The 26,922-nt window shown below is 41.3% G+C and overlaps 2 protein-coding genes across 4 annotated transcripts in view; one reads left to right on the forward strand and one right to left on the reverse strand.

The window, feature by feature from the left end:
- The window catches only part of HNRNPH3 (heterogeneous nuclear ribonucleoprotein H3), a 79,531-nt gene that overhangs the window by 22,592 nt on the left and 30,017 nt on the right, over window positions 1-26,922 (reverse strand). The window lies entirely within an intron of this gene.
- PBLD (phenazine biosynthesis like protein domain containing) lies at window positions 1,163-26,003 on the forward strand. 3 transcript variants are annotated; one of them, XM_016198397.2, is made up of 10 exons: window positions 1,163-1,409; window positions 7,856-7,992; window positions 16,919-17,018; window positions 17,371-17,469; window positions 19,993-20,102; window positions 20,180-20,209; window positions 21,574-21,662; window positions 21,925-22,100; window positions 23,920-23,982; window positions 25,153-26,003. In XM_016198397.2, exons 2-10 carry the CDS (start codon window positions 7,909-7,911, stop codon window positions 25,263-25,265), a joined length of 864 nt encoding a protein of 287 aa, XP_016053883.1. In that variant the 5' UTR covers window positions 1,163-1,409; window positions 7,856-7,908; the 3' UTR covers window positions 25,266-26,003. The 3 variants fall into 3 exon arrangements, with proteins under 3 accessions (XP_016053883.1, XP_016053882.1, XP_087680520.1); XM_016198396.2 differs by having other exon boundaries at window positions 7,861-7,992; XM_087824394.1 differs by lacking the exons at window positions 1,163-1,409; window positions 7,856-7,992 and adding an exon at window positions 15,593-15,718.

A 26,922-nucleotide genomic window follows, 5' to 3' on the forward strand; every position in this document is an offset into this window, starting at 1 on the left:
TGTTGCAAATTCTAAGGGAGTTTTTAAATTCTGAGTTTTTATTTCAATGATGGTCTAAAAAATTATTTTAAAACTTAAGACAAAATTTGTTATGCAGTGATAGTTTACAATTTCATGGAACTAAGATTTTAGTTCCTCAAGTGAGAGTTTCTCAAATTCTGGTCCTTGATATATTCTAAGGCATAGTGGTTAAGAGGACGGACTCTGGAGTTAGAATATTTGGGTTAAATGTGGGCACTGCCTAAATGTGAGGCCTTGGGCAAGTTACTTAAATTGGAGATGGAGATTATAATAGTATTGATCTCATGGTGGTGCTCTGAGGATTAAATGCTCTTAGAATCATGTCTAGCATGTAAGTACTCAAGTATTAACTATTTACTGTTCCTGGAAATTTGTGTAGCAGTTAGAATTGTGTTGGGCTGCAAGTAACAGAATGTTGGACTGTATTAGTTTCCTATTGCTGCTATAACAAATTACCACAAACAGTGGCTAACAACAACACAAAATTGTTATTTTACAGTTCTGGAGGTCAGAAGTCCAAAATGGGTCTCCCTGAGATAAAATTAAGGTGTTGGCAGGGGTGCTGCTACGGACTGACCTGTGCCCACCAATTAATTTGTTAAAGCTATAAATCCTAATATGATGGTATTTGGAGAGGGGGGCCTTTGGGAGATAACTAGGTTTAGATGAAGTCATAAGGGTGGCTCCCTCAGGATGGGATCAATGCTCTTATAAAAAGAGTTAGAGAGCTTCCTCCCCTTCTCTCTGCCATGTGAGGACACAGAAAGATAAGCCAGAAAGAGAGTCCTCACCTGGAACCAAATTTGTTGGCATCTTGATTTTAGACTTCGCAGCTACAGAATTGTGAAAAAATACATTTGTTGTTTAAACCACTTAGTCTATACTATTTTGTTATGGCATTCTGAACTGATTAATCCAGACTTTTTCCTTCTAGATGCTCTAGGGGAGAATTTGTTTCCTTGGCTTCTCTAATTTCTAAACACCACCGCCTATATTCCTTGGTTTGTGGTTCCTTCCTCTTTCTTCAAGCCAGCAGCATAGCATGTTCAAATCTCTCTGACTGCTACCTTTCTGTCTCTCTTCCACTTTTATTTTATTTTTAAAATGTTTTTATTGCTTTTTTTAGAGAGAGAGGAAGGGAGAAAGGTAGAGATATAGAAACATTGATGAGAGAGAAACATTATTGATCGGCCTCCTCCTGCACGCCCCCTGTTGGGGATTGAGTCAAAACCTGGGCATATGCCCTGACCAGGAATCGAACTGTGACCTCTTGGTTCCTGGGTTGACGATCAACCACTGAGCTACACTGGTCAGGCTCCCTCTTCCACTTTTGAAGATCCCTGTGACAATGGATCCACCTAGATAATCCAGAATAATCTTATTTTAAGGTAAGGTGATTAGCAACCTTAATCCTACCTGCAACCTTAATTCCCCCTTGCCATGTAACATAACCTATTCAAAGGTTCTTGGAATTAGGATGTGGACATCTTTGGGGAACCAGTATTTTAGCTACCACACGGACTAACAATAGTTTTTACATTAAGGACATCTGTTATTAACTTAAGAAATTTGGAAGTAGGTAGGAGCGTCTAATATTTATTTAGCAGTTTAACTATATTGTTCAGAACCCATACTCTTTCTTTCTTAGTTAGCTTTTCATCTTCATGTTTGTCCCCTCATGGTCAAAAAATGATTGTTGCATTTCCAGGCATCACCAACATGTTCAAGTATGAAAAAAGAGGAGGGGCAGTGGCAGTCCATTCTCCTCTCAGGTCTTCCCCTTTTATCAGAAAGCAAGATTTTCTCCAGAATACCTCTAGCAATCTTGCCCTAATTGGGTCATATGGCCATCTCTAGCTGCAAGAGAATCTGGAAGAGTGAGCATCTGACAAAGGAGAATGAGATTGTCCTGATTGGCTTAGACAATTTTTGTTTCATTGGTGGGGCTGGGCACATTGCTTTCCCAAACAAAATCAGAGTTCTTTTAGGAAAAGAGAACTGTGTGTGTGTGTGTGTGTGTGTGTGTGTGTGTTGAGGGGGGTCGAGGGGAGCATAGCAGAGGTAGGTAGCAAATAGGCAAATGACATAGGCTGTTAGAGCCTTTGAGAATTTTTTCCCTTTAAAGAAATGTTTTCATTTGAGAAGCTGTGCAGTACAGGGTGGGGCAAAAGTAGGTTTACAGTTGGTTGTATGGAAAATAGTACAATAATTAATAAATAATACAAGAATAAACTGTTTCATATATTCACAACTGTAAATCTACTTCTGCCCTACCCCATATTGCTAGAAGCCTGATAAACTACTTAGCTGTAAAATTTTATTCTTCTGTACTGAATTAGATTAAGAAAATTCCAGAAGACTATTTAAATAAACATTATTATTATTTTATTAATTTCAGAGAGAGGGAGGGAGAGGGAGAGAGAGAGAACATCAATGATGAGAGAGTCATTGATTGGCTGCCTTCTGCACACCCCATTCCGAGGATGGAGCCTGCAACCTGGGCATGTGCCTGACTGGGAACTGAACCGAGATCATCTGGATCACAGGTTGATGCTTGACTGTAGAGCCATGCTGGCCGGGATAAATAAACATTATTTTTAAAACTTGCACACGAAATTTATGATCATTATAGAAAAATAAGGCCCTGATTGGGTAGCTTAGCTGGTTAGACGATCGGCCTGATACACCACGGAAGTGGGTTTGATCCCTGGTAAGGGCCCAAATAACAATCAACAAATGCATAAATAAGTGGAACAACAAAATGATGTTTCTCTGTCTCTCTCTCTCCCCCTTCCTCCTCTCTCTAAATATCAATGAATAAAAAATTTAAAAAAAGAAAAATTAGTCTTTTCAATGTATATTTTCTCATCCAGTTGAACATGTAGGTAGCTGGTGGCTGGGTCCAATGAGGTTGAAGTTCAATGAAGGGGGAAAACTTTCTCCTCTTGGCACACCTAAGATTTTTGTAATAGTGTCAATTCTATTAAATTTATGAAAACTGTGCTTCATTATCAGAACTCTAATTTGTTCCTGTTGCCTATTCATTTCTAAAATAAAAACAATCTACAATAAAATTTCCAAATAATTACATAAACAAACTGCAGTGTACTGTCAGTAATGGTGATGCTACTGAAATGAAAGTGTTGGCTGGCAGATGATACCATGTTGAGAAACCCTAAGATGTGTCAGTCAATGTATGAAAGTCCAGTTTTGATGTATGCATAGCATATTATTTACTAACCTAATTAATTCAACAAATATTTGTTGTGTGCCTGGTACTATTCTAGGAACCAAGATTATAGCATTAGTGAAAAACGAGAAGAGGTTCTGACTTTGTGCTCTTAACAGTGTAGTTAGAGTAACCTAAGAAACGCAGGTGAAAACTCAAAAGTATTTTTTATCAGATTAGCAACAGTGGAACACTCATATACTGTCTAAAATGGTTCACTCTTTATGAAGATAAGTTTAATTGTGTGTGTACGTTAAGATGTCTACCCCCTTTGACCCAAGGATTTCACTCTTAGGAATCTATTATAATTTACGAATCAGAAGTGCAGATCAAGCCCGGTTTTAAAGAATAAGTTGAGAAGATGGCAGCGTAGGTAACAGCTGCACCCGCCGCCTCCCGCAACCACATCAAAATTACAACTAAAATACAGAACCACCGTCACTCAGACCCTCCTGAAATCTGGCTGAACAGAAGCCACACAACCAGGGATCTGAAGAAGCACTGAGACTGGTAAGAGGAGCGCAGATGTGGGCGGATCGGGGCTGGATCGCAGAGACGCGGCCGTGTGTCCACATCCAGTACCGCGGGTGAAACCCTGAAGGGAATCTCGGCAGAGGCGGTGGTGGCGTTTTCCCGGAGGAGGGAGAGGGTCCCAGCCCCACAGCAGGCCCCCAGCCCAGGGCTCCAGACTGGGAAGAGACGCCCCCACAACTCCGAGCTGTGAAACCAGCGGGACTGTCCTTTGAGGGTCACGGAGGCTGCGGGAGCCCCAGCAGCTCCTCTTAAAGGGCCTGAGCACGGACTCCCTTGGACGCGCTCCCTCTGACCCCAGCGCTGGGCAGCAGCTTGAAAGGACCTGGGACACTTGGGGAGGAACTAACCTGCCTGAAATCCGGGCGAGGGGTGGAGGGGCAGCTTCCTCCCAGGCAGAAGGGCTGGCGGAGGCCATGGCTCCTTTGGTGAGTCCACCCCGCACACAGCCCGCAGGCAGGCGCCATGTTTGAATCGCCAGCACCTGACTCGCACCGTTGGCCCCGCCCTGTGATTCCTGGAGGCCCCGCCCCTGCCCACCTGCAGCTCATTCAGGCCATTTCCAGGGGCTTTTCTGTGCAAGTGGCCTCGAGCCTTATGTTTAGGACTTTCATAAAATCTCTCTAACAAGCAGCAGTGGGCCCCATACAGCTTGATAAGAGGCCCCAGGCCTGGCACTAGCTGCAGCTGCATTGGCTCATAGCTTGGCCTCTCCTGGACAATGCAAAGCCCAGCACAAGTAGCAGCCAACTACAGTTTGCTGTGTAGCTCATGCTGGGTGGCCCTGGGCAAGGCACTGGCACAGGCTGACTTTGCACCTCCTGGGAGGCCCAGAGACAGTGCACCTGGTGGTCAGACTCAACCATGCTGGATTACAACCCTACCACAGCCATGAATGACACACTTAAGGGGCGCACTTGGTGAACACCAAAGCTCCACTGAAGTAAATCCTGCTCCATAGGGGTATCTCCAGCACAGCAGCTCTTTGGCTGTAGTTGCAGCTGGTCCTCACAGCTGATTGGCCTGGGGGTCAGTTCCTCCCAGTGATGCCAACAGCAACCAAGGCTCAACTACAACAGGACAGTGCACACAGCCCACACAGGGGAGCACCTAGAAGGCGCAGATAAGGTGACTGGGGAGGCTGAGCCACTCCCCTATAGGACACCTACGACACAAAGCCACTCTACATATTCCAGGAGACACAGCAGCTCTACCTAATACATAGAAACAAACACCTGGAAGCAGCCAAAATGCGGAGGCAAAGAAACATGTCACAAAGGAAAGAACAGAAGAAATCTCTAGAAGAGGAACTAAATGAAATAGATCCAAGCAAGCTAACAGATACAGAGTTCAAATTTTGTTTATAAGGATGTTTAAGCAGACTATTAGGGAAATAACTGAGAAAATCGATAACATAATAAAGTGCCAATTTGAAATGAAGGCTACAGGAACTGAAATGAAGAATAATTTACAGGGAATCAACAGTAGAGTAGAGGATGCTGAGAATCAAATCAGCAATTTGGAACATGAAGAAACAAAAAACACCCAACCAGAAGAGCAAAAAGAAAAAAAGAATCCAGAAATATGAAGATAGTATAAGGAGTCTCTGGGACAACTTCAGGAGGCCCAACATTCGTATTATTGGGGTGCCAGAAGGGGAAGAAAGAGACCAAGAAATTGAAAACCTATTTGAAAAAATAATTACAGAAAACTTCCCCTACCTGGGGAAAGAAATCGACTTTCAAGTCCAGAAAGTACAGAGGGTCCCAAAGAAGAGGAACCCAAAGAGGCCCCCACAGCAAGACACATCATAATTAAAATGCCAAAGGTTAAAGACAAAGAAAGAATCTTAAAAGCAGCAAGAGAAAAGCAATTAGTTACCTACAAGGGAGTAGCCATATGACTGTCAGCTGATTTCTCAACAGAAACTTTGCAGGCCAGAAGGGAGTGGCAAGAAATATTCAAAGTGATGAAAAACATGGAACTACAACCAAGATTGCTCTACCCAGCAATAAAGATAAATTTTAAAAGTATAAAAAAAGAAAAGAATTGCAGACCAAGAGTTACATTCAACAAGTCTGATCATTACATTATCTTTATAAGTGAAAAATTAGAAATAACTTAAACATTTACCAGAGGGGAAATGTTTAAATAATTTATAGCATATCGAGACTATTGTAAGTCAATCTAAATGATGTTTCTGAAGCATTTAGTGTATTTAGAGTATTTCCCTTGGAAAATACTCATGCTATTCTGTTAAGAGGGTAAAAATTCTGATTAAAAACTATGTCTAAGATAGTAATGATGTTATTGCTTGGGGTCAAATGATACAAACTTATTAAAATTATTGCCCAGCTGGGCGTGGCTCAGCGGTTGAGCATCAACCTAGGATCCAGGCGATCGGGGTTCGATTCCCGGTCAGGGCATATGCAGGTTGTGGGCTAGGCAGCCGATCAATGACTCTCTCATCATTGATGTTTCTATCTCTCTCTCTCTCTCTTTCTCCTTTCCTCTAGCTAAAATCAATAAAAATATATTTAAAGAATAAAAATAAAAAAATAAAATTATTGAAGAGGGTCAAAAGGTACAAACTTCCAGTTATAAAATAAATTATGGGGATGTAATATACAGCATGGTGACTATAGTTAATAATACTATATGGCATATTTGAAAGTTGCTCAGAGAGTAAATCTTAAAAGTTCTCATCACAAGGAAAATAAATTTTTTGTAATTATGTATGGTGATAGATGTTCATTAGACTTACTGTGGTGGTCATTTTGTAATATAGACAGATATCAAATCATTATGTTGTGCACCTGAAACAAATATAATGTTATATGTCAATTATAACTCAATAAAAAAGAAAAGCAGGCATTTGGCAAGAAAATTAAGCAAAACACTTTTATTATGAAAGAAAGGGGAGAATCTGAGATCTTGCTCCTTGGCATATGTTGTCAGTTTGACTCAAATAAACTCTTATGGAAAATTCTCAAAAAAAAAAGAAAAAGAAAAAGAAAAAAAAAAGAAAGAGAGAAAGAGAAGTACCTGTAGGTCTCAGAGCTACCAAGAGGGCCGGGGCCTGCTGTGGGCAGCTAGCAGGCTTCCAGGTTGTTTATCTTCTTGAAGACAAGAAATGCACCTTAGCCCTGCCAGGCGTGGCTCAGCGGTTGAGCATCGACCTAGGATCCAGGAGATCAGGGTTCGATTCCCGGTCAGCCAAGAAGTGTAATATGCTCAACTTTGAAATTACAAATTATCTTTCTACTTATTTCTTGGGGACTTCATTAACAATTTTTTAATTAACTCAACATAATTTTATATTTATATATATATCTTTATTGATTTCAGAGAGAGGGAAGGAGAGGGAGAGAGAGATAGAAACATCAATGATGAGTCACTGATCAGCTGCCCCCCGACTGGGGATCGAGCCCGCAACCCGGGCATGTGCCCTGACCGGGAATCGAACCCTGATCGCCTGGATCCTAGGTCAACACTCAACCACTGAGCCATGGCTGGCCGGGCGAAAGTATTAATTCTTAAAATGAAAAACTTTATATCATGAGCTCAAAAAGGTCTCCATCTACATCTTTGACTATGTTAAGTCCAAAAAAAAACTGTTATTGCATGGTTATGGGTCACTTTTTAATTTGCTAAGTTTTTTATAATGAGCATATTTTTTACAATTAGAAAAAATACATTCTTTTAAAAGGGTAATAATATTCATTGGGTGACTATAAGCACGTATGTGCCCCTTGGATGTTTCATTTACTTCATCAAAAACATAGCCTAGCTACTTTGGCTACTCTAAGAACATTACGATGTTATTAATTAACTATATGTACAGCATGAAACATTAATATAAAATTTGAAAAGAAAATACTCTGTCCATCTGGTATTTTAAAACAAATTCAATTTAGAGGCTTAAAAAATTAGGGGAACACATATCTTTAAATGTAGGTGTGTTCGAATAATTGCTTGACTTTGTATCTGGGAACTGTTAGTTGCATCTGTACACCAAGTAAAACATTAACTTTCTGATCCCCGCCCCCCCCCCCCCCCCCCCCCGATAACAAGTAAAGCAGGTTACCAGCAATTTTGAGAGCTTGCAGAAACAGCTTGCAAGGAAAATGAAGCTCCCTATTTTCATAGCAGATGCATTCACAGCAAAAGCATTTCGTGGGAATCCTGCTGCTGTTTGTCTCCTAGAAAATGTAAGTATTGGTTTGGAAATGCAGTGCTTGGAATTCTAGATTCCTGTAGAACCAAATATTTCTTTTAAAAAAATCAGACCTAACTGTTTACCTCTTTGTGTTTTTTGTCAAATGATACCAGCAATGTTCATGTCTGTGAGTTGACTTTGGTGAGAGTGCTTACACCTACATGCTTAATTCTAGAGAAATGAAGATTCGCGTAGAGGACTAGAGCTCCCTTTTAGCCACCAGGTTTTCACTTAGCACCAAATGTGAAGGAGAACAGAATGAGATGAGTTTATGTGACTGGACATGGCTGATACTACATTTAGTATGAAAGATCCAAACTGGATATTTTTAATCTTAAATAGGGTCTACACAGTTAGAAATTCTTTTCAGGATGAAGAAAATGAGATGTTTTGCAAGGAATTAAGTAGACAGAAGGAATTAAGCTCTAGTACAGGGAGCACTTAGTTCACTGAAAGTTTCACGTTAAAAATGGCTTTTTAATTAAAATAAGTATTACTAACAGAATAATTAAATACTCCCTGACCTTAAGTGCTTTGTGTTGGTCCCTGGGTATTAGGAAACAAGCCAAGGTACCCTTCCACTCAGAGCAGTTAGTGCCAGAATATGTGTATGTGAGAATTACTTCAGAAACACAGTAAGCAATTCATGATCTTAAATAAGTCTTACTAAGGTGGGCAAAGTGTGTGGGGGCATTCGTGTGCAGTGAATCTCAACCTGGCCTGCACATTAGAGTCACCCAAGGAGCTTTAAAACTTCTATCCTCAGGCTGCATCCCAAGCCAGTGAAAACAGAATCTCTGGGGGCGCAACCCAGGCAGCACTGTTTGTCAGTCTCCCTGTGTGAGTCTAGTGTGCAGTCAAGATGGAGAGCAGCGGAGGTTGTCCCGAGATGGTGAATACTGTTAACTGAGTCCTTGGTATGCTGCTTTTCTCTCTCAAGGGGAGCAGCAAATGGCCAGCAAGAGTTCAAGAGTCCTCAGCTCACTTTAACAACACGTTTATTATGCAACCTCGTGCTGGCATTTTCCAGCCACACAATGCAGAAAGAAAGTAATAAAGTTAACAGGCTTTATCAGATAACACAAGAGTTTGCCAGGATTAGCAAGAGAATAATTAACAACCAGCCTCTAAATAGTAAACTTTCTTTAGAAACAATCTGGCAAATACAAGTTCACCTGAGGAATTGTGAAACTGACTAAAGCTGCTGTCAAGAGCCTCAGCATATTTGCCCATGTTTCCATGTGTAATATCCCTGTAGAGTTTTGAAAATAGTTTCAAGTGATTTATATACTAAGTTTTCACCAGATGACAAGGATCAACATTATTCCTTAATTTACTCTTTTTATTTCCAGTGTACTCACTAAACAGTAGACTTAAGGATCTCTCTCTCTACCTACCTACCTACCTCTATCTCTCTATCTACCTTTCCATTAAAATATATTTTACATGTTATTTATATATTTGGAAAAACTAGGAAGTAAATTTTTAAGCAAAGAACTTAACATAATTCAAAGCAAAATGCTTCGGCATAAATGGAAGAAAGAAAATGCTGAGGCAGTCCATGCCTGGGGACACTCTCTAAAGAGTGCCCCAATTCACTTCTGGGCCTTGGACCTGTGAGACCAGGCTAATTTGATGGCCTGTCAGGGACAAATGAATAGATATCTAAAGACTAGTTTGCTAGTTTTCTATTCTGTGGACATGAGAATCCTGATCTCCTGGAGGCTAATTTAGCAATTTCCCCAATTCATAATCAATAAAAATTATAAAGGAGGTATAAACTGTGTTTTCTACCCTTACTATGGCTGGAGACAGTGGATACCTGAAACACCTAGAGAGAACACAAGTGAACTCAAGAAAATAGCAGAGACAAATAAGTGCTAAACCTTACAATGCTGACCACAATTCAGGTGTTTAGCCTGTCATTAACATATTCTACAAATATTTATCAACATCCACCATGAGTGACGTTCTGGGCTACAGATGGGAGATACAAAGATTAGTAAGTTTGTCTGCCCTTGAGGTGCTCAAAGTCTAATGAGGGACACAGATGTGTAATCCTGATCATTATTCAGAGGTCACCGCAGAGGCTAAGAGACCTGAAGGGGCCAGGTACAAAGGGGACTCAGAGAACAATGTTGGGTTTTATGAAGGAGGAAATACTCCAGATTTTAAGTGCAGGGCTTTGAAGGAATATCCTTTCTGTTTTGTTTAAAATTATTTAAAATTTGACCAAGATGAGACTAACCACAGAAAAACTTGGTGGACAAACTAAAGACTCGGTAATTGCTTTTTGAAACTTGGTAAAAGACTGCTGCAAGGAAAGTAAAAAATTTTGGGAAACAGTTCCAAGAGCCTATATATACATTAATCCTCACCCAAGGACATTCTTAGAAAAAGGAAGGGGGGAGAGAGAGAGAGCAAGAGAAGAGAGAGAAACATCGATGTGAGAGAAATATCGACTGGCTGCCTTCTGTAGGCTCCCCACCTAGGGATCAAACCTGCAACCCAGGGGGAGAGAGTAACCAAAGAATTTATATGTATATATGCACAACCCAAGGACACGGACAATGGTGGGGAGAGGGACTGGGGAGTGGGAAGAGACGGGGTAGAACGGGTCTTTGGGGAGAAAAAGGGACATCTGTAATATTTAAAAAAAAAAAAAAATTTAAAAATATATAAATAAAACACCAAAGCCTGAAATAAATCAGCTTTATGTTATATAAAAAAACCCACACACAACAAAACACACACAAAAAAACCCCCTGCAACCCAGGTATGTGTCTTCACCAGGAATCTAACTGGCAACCTTTTGGTGTACTAGATGAGAAGCTCCAACCAACTGAGCTACTCTGGCCAGGCTCCAAACAATATTTTAAAAATGAAATAGATACATTAGGATGATAGCTGAGTAAAAAACTACTGGAACTCATGACCAACTACTGGAATAGATCAGAGGACTGAGATAGTGCTGAGGGACGATATTTTGTGTATTTTTCTGTAAACCAGCTTTAATATTTATTGAAAATAACATATCAGCAGGGCTAGGGAACCCATATTTATTCTTCTTCATATTCTAATTAAGCCTTCAGTTTTTTGTTTTGTTGTTGTTTGTGTGTGTGTGTGTGTGTGTCTGTGTGCGCGCGCGTGCATGCTTGTTTAGCACAAGGTTTAACTGCAGCACTGCTGGCATTTTGGACTGGGTAGTTCTGTGTTATTTGAGGGCTGTCATGTGCATTGTAAAATGTTTACCAGTATCCTTCACCTCTACCCACTGGATGACAGTAGTTCCCCCTACTCCCTCAGTCATGGCAATCAAAAATTGCCCCAGGTTGAGATTTGTTGCTTCAGAGGATACCTTTTCTAAAATGGTTTATATGAGTTTTTCTGTTAAAATTATTCATAAAAAAAGCTTTGGAAAATGTATGTGTGTGTGTGTCTGAATGAAGTATATATATATGTGTGTGTATATATATCTATATATCTATATCTCTATTTCAATTCAAATGACATTTACTGGCTGTTTAAAATAATTATTGTTTTCAACACCAATCATCATTTCCATTGACAGCAAGGAGAATTGGTTTCACACTTTTAAAAGAGGAATACTTAGTTTTAGTTCCTGAACTATTTTGCTGTTCCAGTTTTCCTTATTAAATTTAGAGACTACCCCAAACCCCTTTACAGCTTAGTGGGTTACGTATTTAAGGAAAAAAACGGGTGTATAGCAATACTATGTTCAAGCCAGGCTTTAAGTCATGTTGGGAGGCTTATGGTGCACTGGCCATCTCCAAACTCGATGGCCTTCCTTGAAGAGAGGCTTGGGGTGTGATCACACTCAGTCAGAGACTCCTGGGGTTCCTAGGGTATTTCAACCTCATATCTCATTTTTATGCGGCAGAAAAGGGATTGCAGAGTGCAGAGAAGATTCTTCTAGGTCAGTGAAGGGGTTTCCTTTGCCCGGTGTTTGGGGAAAGAGCAATGCAGAGGAGGAGATGTTAATGTAAGAATTTCCGCTTCCCAGGTATCCTCACTGACTTCTACAACAGCCCTCAGCTTTGGAAGCAGTGACTTCAGACAAATTCAGCCCAATTCAGTGCTAATTGCTTTTCATGTTATCTCATTTCACCCTCACAACCACTCTATGAGTAGGTCTTAGTATTATTAGTCCCATTTTACAGATGGGGAAACAGAGGCAGAGAAAGGGTAAGTACTTTGCCAGAGGTCACACTCTAAGTGGATGACTTGAGGATCCCACCTCAGGTCTGCTTGACTGTGGAGCCTGTGCTTTTAACCATTTTACTTGCTATTAAACTACATGTTCTCCTCTTTTATGTGTTCTCACTGCATTCCCTACTTCCTAGATGGTAACAAGCATTACTCTTGTAATTCACTCAATGCCTGTCTTCCTCATTAGACTGCACATTCTATATGATCTTAGATCAATTCTGACTTGTTCCAGCACACCTGGCCCAGCACATGGGAGGCACTAAATAAGTATCGGTTGAGTGAAAGTAAAAATATAATCAATTAAATGGTGGCAAAATCTCCAAAGACTAGGTATCCTCTAGTTAACCAACAATTATTAGTTTCTTACATTCTCATTGGTGGGGTGGTGGGTGGGGTATGGTAAGTGAGTATGAGCTTTGGGTTCTATGATGGAGCTGGAGAGACTAGGCACCTATTAGAACCACTAGGAACAACTAAAGATAATCTACAGTTTGAGTACTGCATTGTGCAGACATAACTTCACAATGAGAAATCCAAGTGCCTTGTAAGGAATATCTCATTTTTTCCTGGATGATTTAGAACTTTCTATATCCAATTGCTTTTCCTTTGCTGGAATCTGCAGTAGAGGGACACATAAAGACGGAAAGCAAGACTATTATGTTTAGGCTGTCATATTTCTGAACTTCCACAAGATGGGAGTATTTTAAAACGTTACTCTGATTTGCTGATACGTAAATTTTTTGTGGGCCTTATGGTGAGGGAACCTCAGTGCCCTAAGCCAGTACATTGGAACTTAAAAACAAAAAAATCATGGCTCTGTTATTTCTGTTGGAAATTTGTCTCATGTGACATTGCCAAAGGGAAATGAGTATTAAAGCAAGAGAATTAAAAACTGTTGGTTTGTAATTATTATGTGCTGCATTTGAAAATAAGCTTGAAGTGAAAATGGAAAAATTATTTAAGCCAAAATTCAGTATTTTAAGTGAATGCAGCCTCTTTCTTTTGTTTCTAAACCTCTCAAAGCTGAACCAATATTAGCCTCCTCAAGATTCACCATTGTCTTCACCTTTGGTTCCGGTGTAGAAAATCAGCTGCATATGGTGCATATTGAGGGCTGCTACTATCAAACTTTCTACCTTATCTCTTTCCCTCAGGCAAATAGCAGGTGCATTTTTAAGTGTCCTGGGACAGAAATTAGTTACAGAAATTCAAATTGCATTTGGGGTGATACACCAAGGTAGAAAGGATTCAAGAGCTGATGGTCAGTAAAGCAGGTGTTCTAGCTGATGTGCAAAACAGCCCATTTGCAAGGAAATTTACTACCAATAGATGTGAGCTTGGCTTTAATGCTTCCAGAGACTCCTGTCCTAGAAGCAATGGATAAAGAAAGGAAGAACAAGGATAGGGAGAGTTTGGCCAGATCAGAGAGAGGAAGGACTGGCAGGCTCTGCAGGTTTCTGCAGCCAAGGAGGCAAACCCAGGAAGAACAGCACAGGCTTTTCTTTGTCACCCCTCCATTCACCACTGAGCCCTGTGATTGCAGATTCTGCATTAGGGAATTAAATGGCTTCCATTTTCTCTCAGGTGTTGTATGCACAGAGAACATTCTATAGGCCATGGCAATGCTTGAGTTCAATTTCTTTTTTTCAAATTATAAGAGAAAGTTTATTTAGAAAATTACATAGGCAGTAGAAGTGAGCTAGTTGGGCTGCGTAGGCTCAGGAAACAAGTTACAGAGGCAGAAGAAGGGCTCTTGGAGCTTAGAAGGGAGAAGGGTAAATGTAAAGTGCCTGGGGGGAAAGGGGAAGGTGCTGGCCTCACTCCTGAGACAGAGAGCACACCTGAGTTCAGTCCTTAACAGTGTTGCCTTGTTGGCTGGGAGGCCCCAACAACCACCCCCCTTCCTCTACTCAGGTGGGACTTCTCACTCCCCAGGCCCACAGGTGCTCACAGGTGTGACATCCTAATTCTCCTTACCTCCCCTCACAGAATCCTAGAGTGTCAAAGATTTAACAGAAGGCGAACAGACGTGAGATCAAGTATCTTGCCCAAGAAGCACCCCCAATACATTTTCCTATCCAACTCACCAAAATTTGCCCTTTTAAAAAGTCCAGTTCAGCCCGGCCGGGCGTGGCTCAGCGGTTAAGCATCGACCTAGGATCCAGGCAATCAGGGTTCGATTCCTGATCAGGGCACATGCCCGGGTTGCAGGCTGCAGCCGATCAATTACTCTCTCATCATTGATGTTTCTCTCTCTCTCTCTCTCCCTCTCCTTTCCTCTCTCTGAAATCAATAAAAGATATATTAAAAAAATAACAAAATAAAAAGTCCAGTTCAAGGCCTCATCTTTAAAGGCTTAGCATATTTATTGTCAAAATCTATGTATCTCAATTACCTACTGTACACAAGGCTATGTATCTCAAATACATATGTACTCACTGGTGTTGCTCACTGTTGCTTTCTGTGTCTGTCTTGACTCCCCACAGAACACAGGGTCGTATCTTATACACCAGGTCTTCTCAAATTTTAATGTGCACATGGATCACCTGGGGATCTGGTTAAAATGGAGATTCTGATTCGGAAAGCCTGTGATGGGGTCTGAGACTGTATTTCTAACACATTCCCTCCATTGTGGTGCTGATGCTGCTGGCCCAGCACAGAGCTCAGTAATTGATTGCTGCTTTCCCTCAGAAATGTTGCAGGAGTCCATTTGATCTGATAGACACTGGTTTTCCTGTCTGCAGTGTGTTAAAGGGGTAATAATAGTTTGTCTTTGTTATGGGGAGGCAGTGTAGTGTGGTAGGCTAAAGCACAGGCTTTGAGCCATTCAAAATAAAAAGCTGATATTTATCAAGTACTTATTATATTTTGGGCACTGTGAATGAGCACTTTGTATGCACTACTGCATTTAATCTTTGGAAAGAAAAATTAAGAAATCAATTTGTTATGTTTGGGTCTTCAAAACATAAGTTATCACTTTCTTAAGTGAGTTCTCTTTCTGTAGGACTACAGAGCTTCTATAGATTTTGAATATAGTGTTCGTTTAAATAAATCTCTTGCTAGGACTTTTATACCAGCTGGTAGTTTAAAAATCATGACTGATTTTTCACACTAACCACTATTTTATGCCTTATATGAGTATAGGGAAAATGCTTCACAAGAATTTGAAACAACTAAAAAAAGTGTGCTTAACTTGCATAAGATAAGTGAATTATGAATTTACTAGTATAAGGCTGTAATTCTTTTAAAAAAAATTTTAAAAAAAGATCTTTATTGATTTCAGAGAGAGGAAGGGAGAGGGAGAGAGAGAGATAGAAACATCAATGATGAGAGAGTCATTGATCGGCTGCAGCCCACAACCGGGACATGTGCCCTGACCAGGAATCGAACCCTGATTGCCTGGATCCTAGTTCGACACTCAACCGCTGAGCCACGCCCAGCTGGGCAGGTTATAATTCTTATTTCTGGGTTTCAGGAGCTCAAGAATGGTAAGTTTGGCCAAACTAAAAATTCATTTGTCTTTAGAATTCAAAATCTAGCTAGTAAGCATTATGTTAATTAAAAAGTTTATTTTTAGTTTCAAAAAACCCCATCATATTTCTGACTTATTTTTTATTGAGTTAAGAGGAATGTGTCCGTGTATGCAAATATATATATGCATGTGTTTTTACAATAATTCTGACTTTAGTACTATTATTCCCATTTTAAAGGTGTGGAAACTGATGCTCCATGAGAGTAAATGACTTAACCCTCTCTTGCATTGCTAGGAGAGGAGGCTGATCCAGATACAAACCCAATCCTGTATGTTTCCAGAGCCCACATTACTTTTAATATTTTATTTTGAAAAATTAAAACCTCCAAAATGTTTCAAGAATGGTACAATGAATATCCATATAGTACCTTTCCTCTAGATTCACTGGTTGTCACCATTTGCAAAGCTCACATTCTTAATCACTCTACCATTTATTAGGCATATCATGACCTTAGGATATTATACAACCCTTGTGTTTAATTTCTTCATCTGTAAGTGGATAAAATATCTATATTGAGGGTTTTAAAAATGAAGATTAAGTGAATAATGTACTTATTCTTTCAGCAAATATTTATTGAGCCCCTATCATCCTGGGATGAATACAAAGCACTGTTCTAAGCCAGGACAAAGCAAAATAGCACATTTCATGCCCTCTTAAAGCTCTAAGTCAGAAGTGGGAGGAGGGACAAGACAGTAAAGAACACACTAGGGAGTTTCAGGTGGCCTAAGCACTGGGGAGAAGAGAGCAATCTGGAAGGCATCCTGTAGGAAGTGAACTTTGGCCTGAGACCTGACCCATGAAAAGAATGAACCATGCATAAATGGGGGGGATGGGGGACAGAGTGGTCCAGCCTGCCTAGAGTGAGTGCCAGACATCTTTATCCAACAAGAAAGGCAGACTGAAGTTTTCATTTTTGGTAAGTTTTTCAGAGTCTGTTCTAGCTTTGTACATCTACAGCCCTTCATAAGATGCTCAAACATGGATTTCTGAAAAAACGATCTTTATAAAAGTGCCTGAATTCCTTGGCAATTATTTTCTTTTAAGCATGTGAGTTTTAATATTAATAAACTGTGCTATTAACTAATGGCAGTTGCTGTTCCAAGGAATTCTGATTTGTGTTTCCGGAGTCTCAATAACCTTTTGTTTCTAATTTAGAAATTGGATGAAGACATGCATCAGAAAATTGCAAGGGAAATGAACCTCTCAGAAACCGCTTTTATCCGAAAACTGCACCCAACTGACGACTTCACACAAAGTAAGCGTTTTTTAAAACATCCTTGAATCCTATGAGAAGCTGCTTTCCCAGTGGGGGGAATGATATTTAAGAGAAATGCCCACTTGCGATTTGCATGTAGGTAGGAGAAACGAGGAGATTCTGATTTGGTTTTCAGTTAGTCTGGGGGAGTGGGGTTGGTTAATTTGAATGTTCCAGCCCCAGATCTAGCATCGCGGAGCCCTGAGATACATACTGAGTTCCCTGCTCCTTTCACAACGTTTCAGCAATTAATTCACGCTGATGAAAAACTTAGAAAAGGGTAAGAAAATGAGTCTGTGACTCACTTGTACGGGAAGGATCATGTCTGTCTCTGGCTTGTCTTGTCTTTCAGGTTCCTGCTTTGGATTAAGGTGGTTTACACCGGCGAGTGAGGTCCCCCTCTGTGGCCACGCTACCCTGGCTTCAGCAGCTGTGCTGTTTCACAAAATAAGTAATGTGATTTTTGAAAACATGAACCTGTCACTTAGCAAATGGCAAATATTTTAAAAAATTTTCATCCTCTTTTCAGTGACCAAGTGACCAGTATAAGACATGGCAGAGCTTATCTCATGCAGTACATTGTCCAGAATCAAAAACAGCAACCTTCAGTAACTCTGGCCTTTCTGAGTATGTGCCAGGCATGCTGGGGAGCCATGGGTGTTGTTCCCTGGAATGTGGGGTCCCTGGCCTCTGTGGAGGGGAGCTCACAAGGCAGAATAAGTGTCACACGTGGTATCAGGGACTCAAAAGGCACTTTTCTCCCAATATGTCCCCACCCACAATGAAATGCATTTCATAACAAGAGTTTCTTCACTCTGAATTTTAAAGATGCATGCGCCCAACTACAATCATTTACCATGTGAGGACAGGATGCAGCACCTGAATCCTGCCAGTTTCCATCTAAGCTGCATTTAGTACAACAGATAAAGATCAGGGCTTTGTGGGAATGAGGCAGAAGAAAGATGCTTGGCAGTGCCCTAAATTGGAGCGGGATGCAACCATGAGCAGTGTAGACACAAACAGAAAGTTAAACAAGGAAATAAACAGGATGCCATGGCAGGAGAACTATAAGCAGTGGGAGTTAGAAAATGAGGTCCTTCGGGGAATTGCTCTAGGTGGGGGGTAGTGAGGGAAGGTGTTATCAGGCAGGTCCCACCAGGATGAAGATTCTGGGGCACACTTGCATGCCAAAGAACCAGGAGCAGTATTCTCAGGATCAGTATGGTAGGGGAGTAAAGAAAGGATTAAACAGAGGGAGAAGTTGAATTGCAAAGTGGTAGAAACAAAAAAGGCCTAGGCAAATCCACAGGAAGGTCTAATGCTACGAAGGCCCTTCAAGCAGTGTAGTTCCAAATAGGAGCAAAGGTTCAGGCCCTAATACCCTCCACTGGCCAGTCTCCAATGCCTAGAAAAGCAGTGGGAGTCTGGGTAAAGTAGCTCTCTTCAGCCAGGGGCAAGCCCCCCAGCAGGATTCAGCTGAGAGCTGCCAGTCACCAGCTGGGTCAGGGCTGGGTGAAGGGTGAGACATCAAGGTCTCAGGGTGCCTCCTTAAATTCTGTGCCTCCATACTTCCTTGCCTCTCCTAATGCTGGCCTTGAGAGGGGAGGGGCAAGATTCAGGACAACAGCATCTACTGGAGAAGGAATGACCTTTATGTTGAAGAATGGGAAGCCCCCAGTGCAAAGAGCTAGAGTGAGAGGAAGAGCATCCCGAAGAGGCAGCAGCAAATGCAAAGCCCCTGAGGCAGTCTGCATAACCGGAGGGTTGGAGCTTCCTGAGGGAGGGGGTGATTGGCAGATGACACTGAGAGTCAGGCCGAGGCATCTCTATAATGTAATCCATTTAAAATGCATAAAATGTATGCATTTTAAAAGGATAATTTTGGTTTCAGTGTACAGGGGACTAGAATGAAGGCAAGCAAACATCAATGAAATATTGCCTAAGATCTCAGTCTTGAAAAACAGGTTTTGCTGAAGTTGGAGTTGAAAACCCCACATTGGTTGGTATGAGGCTGAGGTTTGTAGTGACAGCCCTCAGATCCCCTAGAGTGGATTTAAGGTTAGATGAGATAAGGTATGAAAAAGTGCTTTGTAAGTAATAATTCCTTACACCAGTTATAATGAGAAAATTAAACTGGGTTTCAGAATGTAAATTTTATACTCAGTAGAAGTTAATAAGCAATGCTGAACTTCCTCACCTTCGAGATATGGTTAGGTTTTACAGAAATATTGGGGGGGGGGAAGAATTATGTCACAAATCTTTGTTTTCACCAAAAATGATACTACACACATTGAAGTCAGATAAGGGGCTCAGGTTGTATTAGTAACATGGAAGGAGGGTGAGTCTATCAGCATTTGTAGTCCAATCTTTAAATCAAAATTGTATATTTAGCTTGGTTCACTTAAAATAAATCTGATTTGTTTGTATCAGATTATTGTTCATAACTTGTACGTTCTATTTGTCACCCCCTTGGCATATTTTAGACTAGTAGAGCTTATAATTCTATAGTTATTGTAGGTTGATATTTTAAAATCGCATTAGAAAATATAGCATCCCTATGAGGTAGGCTTATTACCCTATTTTATTGGTAAAATAAATTGGTATAGATTTAATTATTACCCCATTTTATTAATGAGGAAATTGAGGTTTAAGGAGGTCTCCTAATTTGCTAAAGGGTACAGCTAGGAAGCAGGAAGGAGCTAGGATTTGAAACCTTGCAATATCATGCCAAGTCTAATCGGTCATGTTCCTGGTTCTCAAGTTAGATCCAGTGAGGGTTTTCCCCACAGTGGACCCCGGCAAACCAGACCTGGGGTCCCCTCACAGGAAAGGACAGCACTGCCAGAGAATCTAAGACATCACAACAGTAACTGAAACAGACACACAAACATATAACAAAGTTTATTTTCCCATTTCTTGATCCTTTTACAACAGTTTTATGACTGACAAAATAAAACTTTTTTTTTTTGGCCAGAAAATGTGAATAGCACTCTAACCTTTGTCACACTGAGTGGGGAACTCAAGGCCAGGAAAGCGGAGGATGGTATCATCCTGGACTTGCCTCTTTATCCAGCCCACCCCCAGGTCAGCTCTTTCTAATTGATAAACTGTGTACAACTGACAGTGTGCCTATTTTACAATGGTTTTGTCTTTTTCTCTAGGACTTCCAGGAAGTAAAGGACTTGATAAAGGTTAGTGAAAAGAATCAAACCTGAGCTCATGGAATTTGAACACTTGTTACTGTTTGAACACAAAGATTCGGTACAAGCTGATCCCAAAAAACAGGCCTGCTTCCAGTATCAGTGTTCTAATTTAAGCTTGGATCAATAGTGAACAGTGCATTTGGGATTTGAATGTTAATATTGAATCTGTTTGGTGAGGAGGTTGACCAGTTGTTTTCCCTGACTCCACTGCCAACATTAGCCTCCATGGCAGGGTGGGGAGAACTGCTTTAAGCACGTTGGTAGGAAAATGGAAAATATTCAGAGTTCTTTCTACCTTGTTCATGGTAGAAAGAACTTAACCTGATCTTTCTAAGCTTCAGGGTCAGCATCTGTAAAATGGGAATGACAAAGGGTTATTTATCAAGAGTGTTGTCATTTTGTGTTCCTAGAAACTGGCAATAAGATCCTCAGCTGAGAATTAAACTTTCAAATCACATCAGAATCCATGCAGAAGAAATTCAGCATTGCTTATACATTGCATAATGTTTATATGTCTGTTTTAGTCACCTTTTCAGAGAGACCAAAAGGTCCCGGAGAGCAGATGGGATCTGGCTACTGGGATTCCTAGTTCTAGAGAGAGGGACATTGGTTAGCTATGGTCACAGAGGCAGACAGCCCAGGCACCACTCAAGGTGGAGGGAGTCTGGCCTTGGGACCTGGAGCAGCTCAGTCCCTAAAGAGAGTTACAAAACCTGAAGCCACCTAACGACGGCCAGACAACTGCTATGTCATCACCATTGTCATCTGCTCTGCTGGCAGCCAGGGGTAGTGCTTAGAGTGGCTTTTGTCCCCTCATAAGCTCCATCAGCACTCCAAGTCAACAAACAAACAAGCAAGCAAAACAACGTTATTGGAAATGAACGAGATTATGTGCAGTCTTATGTAAGGGTGAACAAGGTATCTTTAGAAAGTGTTGCTGTTACTGATCTGTAGCGTACAAGCTGAGTGAAGAGTGTGCTTGCCAAGCGGAGCAGCATTAAGATGAGTCCTCTAGTCCTCAAGTCCAAACTGCCAGACCCAAGTCCTTGTCATGTAGAATGTTCTAGTTACTGCTGCAGGAACCCCACATATATTACTTCATTTAACCCCCATAACAACTCTAAGAGGTAGGCACAAGTCCGCCCCCTATCTCAAAAGACAGTAGACAGTAATGATTCAGAGCACTGACTCCAGAGTTCCTCAGACGTGGGTGTGTGAGTGAGTGAGTGAGTGAGTGAGAGTGTGTGTGTGTGTCTGTGTCTGCAGATGCTCAGGAGAGGTGGTTTCCCACACAGGGGATCGAGGACTCCACCCAGGGACATTCCTGAAAAGTCTTTGGTCTGTCTTCACAGACTGCCATAGGTGACACACTGGTCCAGGACATCTGCTATTCTCCAGATACCCGAAAACTCCTCGTTCGGCTCAGCGACACTTACAACAGGTGAGCAAGACTTTTGGCTTTGTTGGCACTTTGGAGAGGGCTGACACCCACATTTATGGCTCTGGCTTGGTCTGGCTGTGCTATGTCCAGTCAAACCATGATTTGTGCAGAGAGTTTTTTTACCAGTAGGAAGTTACCCCACTTGCTCCTCTCTCCCCTCCTGCTGATGTGTTTGGGTGAGCCACTCCCTGGCCTGCCTTAGTTTGTGTAGTGGGGGGTCTGTGGAATGGGTTTGTCCTGATCCATCCCATTTACAAACAAGGTCATTTCTGGAAAACCTGAAAGTGAACACACAGAATCTGCCGCAAGTAGAGAACACAGGGAAGGTGAGAGGACTCATTCTCACCCTTAAAGGAGAGCCCGGTGGGACCCAAGCGTTTGACTTTTACTCCAGATATTTTGCACCATGGGTCGGTGTGGCAGAAGACCCTGTAACAGGTACTTTTTGACATCGGTCCTGGGGAGGGTTAAACAGTGGAGGGAGGATAATAAATAGTTGTTTAAGTGCCCTTCCTGTGACCTTTCAGATTGCTTGGGTTCTGAGCTGCCTTTGTTTCCCTATCTCCCCTCCCCCATCCCTTCACTGCCGTCTCATGTGAAAAACAGAATTTAGAAAGCAGCGTAGCAAGGTTAAACCTTAGTGTCAAACAGCCTGGGTTTGCCTCCTAGCTTCCTAGCTGTTGACCTTGGGCAAATGGCTTAACTTTAAAAGTTTCCATTCCTACCTCTGTAAAATATAGATAAGATCCTGTAGGGTTATATAAACCCAAGGCAAGTTAAGTACTTATCACAGTGCCTGATCCACAAGTGCCCAATAACTATATAATAATAACCATGAAACTGGCTCCCCAATCTGCCATTTGTACACTTCAGGGGCTGATGTCTTTTGTCCTTTTCAGTGACCATCCTGCATGATCACTGACATCTAGATAAGATTTGTTTTGAAGGATAGACTCCTGGGCTGCAGGTGGGAAATAGGGACAGGAATTGTGTTTCTTTTCCTTCCCTCCACCTTTTCCAGACCTGCCTCCAAAGTGGGTGGGATGAGTTTGGGAATAGGCATATTCAAAATCTACCAGCCAGAAGCAGAAGTATGAGACCTATGACGGGCAAAACTGTGAAGTCTCTACTTTCATCATCTCTGAGAAGGGTGGGCTGAGCAGCTTACGGGGGGCAATGCTTGATGGAGGAGGCTGGTGCATGGGATGGCAGCCAGGACAGAAGGACGCTGGGCAGAGACTTCAGGCTCCTATTCTGGTCAGATGGCAGGGGCTGGGATGACTTAGTCTCTGAGGAACAAAACATGTGAAATGCAAAGCTAAATAAGCAAGCACTTCTAAAGACTCAGGAAAATGCCCAAATGACAGCCAAACAGTCCAACTCAACCCTTCCCCCATGGAAAAGAAGTTCTGAGCGGATGTGCACACGCACAGCTGCTTTACAAAGATTTTAATTGGCACAGAGGGCAAGCTTTCCCCCTGGAACAATGATTTTCTAGAGTGCGAAGGTCTTTGGACAGTGATGACCAACCATCTCAGTTTGCTTGAAACTGAGGGATTTTTCAGCTTCAGGACCTTCCGTGCTAAAACCAGGACAGTCTCAGGCAATCTGGGATGGCTGGTCAGACTATGCAGACCTCCTATAACATCTAGTAAGTTTTCCTGGAGGAAGGGCCTTTTCCAAACCAACCTTCCCCCCGCCCCAAAGACTTTCGGCAGTTATTACTTTATAGTTTGTTTCTTCATTTTACTATCTATTCTCTGATCTAAACCTAGGACACAATTATGTGAAAAAATACCTCACTGAAAGTTCTTTTGCCACCAAGTCTGGGAATGTGTGCTTGGTGGAAATGCTGGCATTTGTCAAGAGTTCCCACCTTTCCTTGCATGTGCATCCCAGGAGGAAGCAGATAGTCTCCTGTGAGATGTAGAAAGACTTATGTGAAGGACTTGATTTTCCTACCATGGGTGGTGTGAACTGTAGAAAGGACAAGAATTAAACCCTGCAGTTTGATTCAGCCTTCAGCAAGTGTAAAACATAGCAAATGCATCATTTGGAGGGGCTTATCCAGAAATTCTACACCTTCCTTCCTGTCTGCAATCATAATTCCACACTCTGCTGTGGCCATGTCAACATGATGACTAAGTCATCTACTGTTTAGTAAGGCTGCATAGTTGATTGTAATTGCTTATAAATTTACCACAAAGTTGCCCCTGTTTCCTTTGTGATTGTATCATAACTTTTCATTTCTTTTAAGGGTCTGCACATACTGTTCTCAGCAGCTACTGGTCCCAGCAACTGGGGAAGAAAGATATGCGTGGTAAGACAGCTCTTTTTCAACTAAAAAACCTGCCTAATCATCAATGGGGGGGAAAAGAGGGGACATCTGTAATACTTTCAACAGTAAAGATAAATTAAAAAAACACACACCAAAAACCAAAACACACACCTGCCTAACCTTAAGCTAGTATTCCTTCTCATGTGTACTATACACTTGAAGATACAATAAAATGTATCGTCCATGTGAAAATGAAAGGTTTTTAAACTCCTTCACCCTGAACCCTCTACTCAAAACATCCTCTATCCCAATCACCTTGCACATTTGTCCCTCCCAACACAAAGACACACTTCCCAATAGATGTTTGTTGAATAAAATTAAATAGCTGTGTAACTTTGGCCCAGAGAAGTTACTTATGATGTACAAGTTGAGACTGGACGATCAGTAAGGTTCCTTATTGCTCTTACTAGTCACAGGATTGAATCAAACAAATTGCTTTTGAGCCAAGTCCCCTGGTGACTAATATATTGCTCAAGGGCAAAGAAAATAGATCTGAGACAATGGTGGCTACACAGCCCTAATAATCAAAGTAGGAGTGTGACCCTAAAGGGTAGAGGTCTTACTTAGTGGGAGGGGTAGGCCTCTGTGAGCCTGATTTGGGGATAGCAGGTGCCTGTTTTTTCTTAGGTGAGAGCAGTTACTTCCCTCAGCACTGAGCTCCAGGAAGGCTGAGGCTGTGCTTCTTGTGTGCCTGACATGTGTGGTTGCTTGATAACCACAATGAATGAATGAACTCCCTTGGTCTTATTCAGACCTGGAAAAACGGGCCTTCTCAGGAGGGACAAGACCACCCCTCTTGATCTTCTTAGATATCTAGTTCCTGGGTCTATCTTTTCACATGTCCTTACTCCTAGACAGAGCTGGGGAGGAAGCTCTGGGTGGGGTGAGTCTGGGGCATTACAGGAGGTGAGAAAGGAAGTAGTTCAGGAAGGAAAGACATGGAGCTATATGTTTTGTGGATCAAATTGCATCTGTGGCCCATCAGTCCTCAGGAGAACCGGTTGGGCTGGGTAGCACCATGGACAGATGAAGGAATTTGTTTAAACTGCCCTGGGAGGATTCGAGAGTTTGTAATGAGAGGTGTCTTACTATACTCTGTTCATTAAAAAGGGTGAAACGATCTTAATTTGTGATTCTTTTTGTTTTCTCCAGCTTTTCAGTGCTCCTGCCGAGGAGGAGAACTGGAGATTTCATTGCGTCCCGATGGCCGAGTTGACATTAGGGGAGGCGCTGCTGTAGTTTTAGAGGGCACACTGACAGCTTAGAGATGCTGTGCTGAAATGCTGCTCTCCTGGACTGTTTGAACGAAGAGAAACAGAAGGGCTGCCTTTAGCAACCCGGCATAGCAGCTTACTTAATCCTCACGTTAGAAATAGAAAAATGAAGACATTAATGGAGAGCTGATAACGTGCCCTCACTAATTAACTGTGGAGTTTTGGCTCTACCTGTGAGTGTATTTGAAATGCAAGTAACCAGCAACAAAGAATAATGCTGTCACCTTTGATTGTGACTACTGATCACAGAATGAAGAACACATTTATGAGGAATAAAATCAAACCATTTAAACTTAGGTTAATGTGATAGAATATTTTGCAGCCATTAAAAAGACCCAACAACTATGTGGAAATATAGAAAAATATTTCATGGTGTAATATTATAAAAGAAAATTACAGATTATAAAATGTTAGCAGTGCTATGCTGTGTATGAGAATATGAATTTATATGGACAGGATGGATCATGAAGATAGTGAGAACAGTTCATGTGTGGGGATAAGATTGGGAATATTTTAATGTATCTAATAAAAAATTATTTCCTTTACTGGAACACACTTATGGTCAGTAACTAAAAATCAGGACATATAACTAAATAACTAAAAACCCAGAAATTTAGAAAATGTATATGTACTAGTGTGTTAGTAAAATTAAACACTATAAGTAATGTAATAGCTTTATCTTGATATATAGCTTGAGAGTGATAACTTAAAAGGGATTCTTCTCTTACCTTAATAAAATGGATTTTAACATAACTTTAAATTCAGTTAAATCTGTAATATTGAATACCTACAATTGACTTTGGGATGGGGGCTTTTTCAGGTCATTAAGAGTGTTTTTTAAGATGATCTCATTGGTGGCAGTTCTCAGCCATCTCAAAAACTACAAGCTATTCAGTTAGAAATTCCTGTCTCAATTTTTTCACCTTAATGCTACCATGCTTTGTTCCTTTTTTTTTTTAATCCTTACCTGAGGATATGTTTTTATTTTAATTTTATTTTAGTCGAAATATGTTTGTTTATTTCAGAGAGAGAAAGGGAGAGAGAGAGAGATTAAAATCATCAATGAGAGAAACATCAATTGGCTGCCTCCTGCATGCCCCCTACTGGGGATCGAGCTCAAAACCCAGGCATGTGCCCTGACCAGGAACTGAACCTGTGACCTCTTGGTGCATGGGATGACGCTCAACCAAATAAGCCACATTGGCCAGGGCCCGAGGATATGTTTTCATTGATTTTAGAGAGAGAGGAAGGGGGGTGGTGAGAGAGAAACATTGATCTATTGCTTCCCATATGCGCCCCACCTGGGGATTGAACCTGCAACCTAGGTGTGTGCCCTGACCTGGAACCGAACTCACAGCCTTTTGGTGTATGGGATGACGCTCCAATCAACTGAGCCACCAAGCCAGGGCACCATGTTTTCTATTTTTATTTATTTTTGCTAAAGCATGTGAGAGTAAATTTATTACCGAAGTAATCTTGGGTTTCCCCTAATTTGCAATGAAGAAAATAATTCACTAGCTTTAACTTAACGAGTAACCAATGACCCACCTCATACTGCACAGCTCATCAAAACTCATCTGTTGGTTCCAACACCAAGGGTGAGAATTACTAGAGGGGTTTCACAAAGTGCAAGATTTTCCCAACCTAG

Source organism: Miniopterus natalensis, chromosome 14 (genome assembly GCF_054644295.1).
Source record: "Miniopterus natalensis isolate mMinNat1 chromosome 14, mMinNat1.hap1, whole genome shotgun sequence".
Taxonomy (NCBI): Eukaryota; Metazoa; Chordata; class Mammalia; order Chiroptera; family Miniopteridae; genus Miniopterus; species Miniopterus natalensis.